Source organism: Octopus bimaculoides, chromosome 17 (genome assembly GCF_001194135.2).
Source record: "Octopus bimaculoides isolate UCB-OBI-ISO-001 chromosome 17, ASM119413v2, whole genome shotgun sequence".
Classification (NCBI taxonomy): Eukaryota; Metazoa; Mollusca; class Cephalopoda; order Octopoda; family Octopodidae; genus Octopus; species Octopus bimaculoides.
The window spans coordinates 235971-239269 of record NC_068997.1 but is presented as its reverse complement, the minus strand read 5'-3'; the positions used below and the strand labels follow the sequence as shown (position 1 = coordinate 239269).

Genomic DNA, 3299 nt, shown 5'->3' with positions numbered 1-3299 from the left:
ATATATATATATATATATATATATATATATATATATATATATACATATGTTTACACACACACACGCACACATATATATATACGCATATGTTTACACACACACACGCACACATATATATACGCACATACATATGTACACAGATACACACATACATATACATATATATGTGTGTGTGTGAGTGTTTTTGTGTGTGAGAGAGTGTGTGTGTGTGCGTGTGTGTCTGCTCGCGCGAGTTCAAGTGTATACTGACATATAAACACATATTCTGTATCCTTTGCACTCAATATTGTTAAAACTAGTTTGGTATATATGTAAATAAATGTATTTTAAACAGTTACGAGTTTTTCAAATTTAGGTGCATTTCCAACATCAAATTTGCCTATATATATATATATATATATATATATATATATATATATATATATATATATATTGCATTTCATCTTCTTAACCACGTTTACAACACTATTTCCTCAATGCAGATTTTCGTTTTCTACGCCTAAGCCACATACCATTATACTTTATAGATGTGGTCAATGTTATGTTTTGACATTCATGCGTTTCCTAAGATTATTTACAATGTATGTTTTGTGGAATGGTTTCAACCCTTTATAGAAATGAAGCCATAATAACAAATTTGTGATTAGTTTCACACGCACATAATGCAACAACAGATTTTACTTTAACGCATCTATAACTAATTATTATTAATGAATGACTCCCAATGTTTTACTCTATTAAATAATTTTTCTAATAATTCAATTACCATTACAATTATATAATGAAATTTTTCTTCATTTCAGATTTCTTCATTTCCTTTACTGTCTTCATTTCAGGCTTGAGACAATTTTAACTACCCAAAAGATAATATGGAAAATATGTCAGCTAATTACAGCTACGATTACGACTACAAAGTTTCAGTCTTCGGAAATGATGCAGTTGGACGGTTGAATATATTCATCTGTATATCTATTATCATAGTTATCCTGTTCAACGTATTTCTAATGGTTGCCATTTTCCTAGATCGCAAGTCTCACGGGAAAACACGCTCTTTGTCACTACTGAACTATTTGCTGAACTATGCTCTCGTTGCTTTGTTTGTTTATTTTCAGAGTTTGCATGTCTTTATAGTTCGAGACTTGCCAAAATCTCACTGCTTATTTATCACCATATTAGCTTTTGTGGTTAACGATGGTGATAAGTATTTCCTTATCCCACTTTGCTGCGACTTTATTATGAAATATTTTAGGCCAAGCAAATATGAAAATCAAATTTTCCTAATTATCCAATCCGTATTGATAGGGATTTTGTGGGTCCTTATTTGTATCAAAAATTTGGTACTCATACTAGCTTTTTCCAACCTTTCTACTAATAGTTGCTTTTTTTACTTATATATTAATGCCATTGTTGCTCAATTTGTGATAAGTATTCTGTTGTTGATTGCAATGTTAGTGTTTATAGGCCTGTTGATCTACATTGCTATCAAGAGTAAAGAACAAGAGATGATGAAATCACCATTGATAACTTTGATTATTATTACTGCAGTGACTATAATTTTGTTAATTTTAACCACTCTTAACGATGCTGGGTTTATGGGGCATTACCGTTCTCCTTTATTCGTCATGTATCGAGTCATGAGTCTTGGCAGCTTCCTGCTTTTGCCGTTTCTGTGGTCTTTTGATTTCACTATAAGACAAAGTATTCGGAAATTATGCTCAGAGAAATGTAAAAAGCATAAAGATCATCCCTCTCACGAGTTAACTGAAATAAATTAATCTTATAAAGCGATGTGAAAATAGCATTGTATCTAGGAAAAAAAACGTCTTCTAACAATGGTTAGTAACATCCTGATAAAAGATTTATAACATTTTTTAAAAACTAATACTTTTTAAAAGCTCCCTTTTATACTTAAAACCTGTATTAGCCAATTGTTCACAAAGGCTTTCCAATACATATATATATATATATATATAAAGCTGCACGTAAATGGAACTTATAGGCATTAGAATTATAGGACTACCTATAGTTAGTCATTCGTTACATGTATGATGGCCATATGATACGCATACATGTATATAGCAAGTAAATATACAAGCTATTGAGCTGCGTTATTCGTTTTTATAATTTCTCTGGCTTAATTATTAAAACGCACACACATACACCTATATATTGTTGATAATTCATTTATTTCTTTATGTACAAGTTAGTATAGGTAATAAATAATCATAAGTTTATAAAATTAATATCGCCGTATTTAGAATAAAAAATTTTTGAATGAATAAATAGTTGATTAAAAGTTTTTAATGACTTTAGAAAATGTATACAATTATATTATAATAATGTTATTATATAATATGTATTTATGATTTCTTAATAAAACTACGTAATTTTAAATTTTGATTGCATTTCTACTACAGGTGATTATAAATAATGAATATAGTGTAATTTATAATATCATTTAGTGTTAACCTATTGGTAATGAAGTACTTTAATTGTTTTGGGTTTTTTTTGCTATTTAGCCATGATTAATAACACGTTGTTTTTTTTGAGATTAACGAATTTTTCAGAATATACTGTATGAATAACATGCATTTTTCCTAATAGTATGGAAGATATTTCCTACTTCGCCATAAATTCTTAGCATATTATTTAGGTTCTTTTTTAGATAAAAAAAATAATGCGCAGGAATATATTTAGATTAATATTCTTATCATATTTTACAACCATTATATTATTTTTATTTATTTTATTTATTTATTTTGATTTTTGATTTTTATTATATATTTTTATTATATATCTAAAAATGTTTTTTTTAATTTTTGTTAGCTATATAAATTATCGACGCTCTTGCTTATAAACATAAGCAAGTTTAATTCAGTCGATTCTAGGATCTAACATCGCACATATGAAATTTTTGTCAAATTTTGTCAAATGAGATTTTTACCCATAAACACGGATTTTTTATAAATTCATTATTGGGTCTGAATCGAAACAATATGTAGGATTAATATTCGTATTCATGTTATATTATATTATAATAGTAACAAAAATATGTTAATAAATTAAAATATGTCAGTCGTAACTCTCCGTTTTCTTTTAATTTTTGTATATTGAATATATGCCCATTAAAGTTGTGAAAGCGTTTTAAATCTCTGTCATATTGCCATACCAGGGAAAAATTGGATGATTTCCATCCCTATTAAGGAAAATGTTTCTCCATGAATTGAATTTTAATTTCATATATGTACCATATATGCATGTATATAAATATATATGTATATATATATATATATATATAT

At 27.3% G+C, this 3299-nt stretch overlaps 1 protein-coding gene across 2 annotated transcripts in view; it reads left to right on the top strand.

Annotated features, from left to right (window-relative positions):
* Window positions 1-3167, top strand: part of LOC106869328 (uncharacterized) — a 70013-nt gene extending 66846 nt beyond the window's left edge. Inside the window, exon 3 of one of the 2 annotated variants that reach the window (XM_052974153.1) lies at window positions 837-3167. In XM_052974153.1, coding sequence (XP_052830113.1) covers window positions 870-1775 — 906 coding nt within the window. In that variant the 5' untranslated portion in view covers window positions 837-869 and the 3' untranslated portion in view covers window positions 1776-3167. Of the gene's footprint in view, window positions 1-803 lie in introns of both variants that reach the window. The other variant, XM_014915036.2, reaches the window with a different exon arrangement.
* Window positions 3168-3299: the final 132 nt, after the last annotated feature.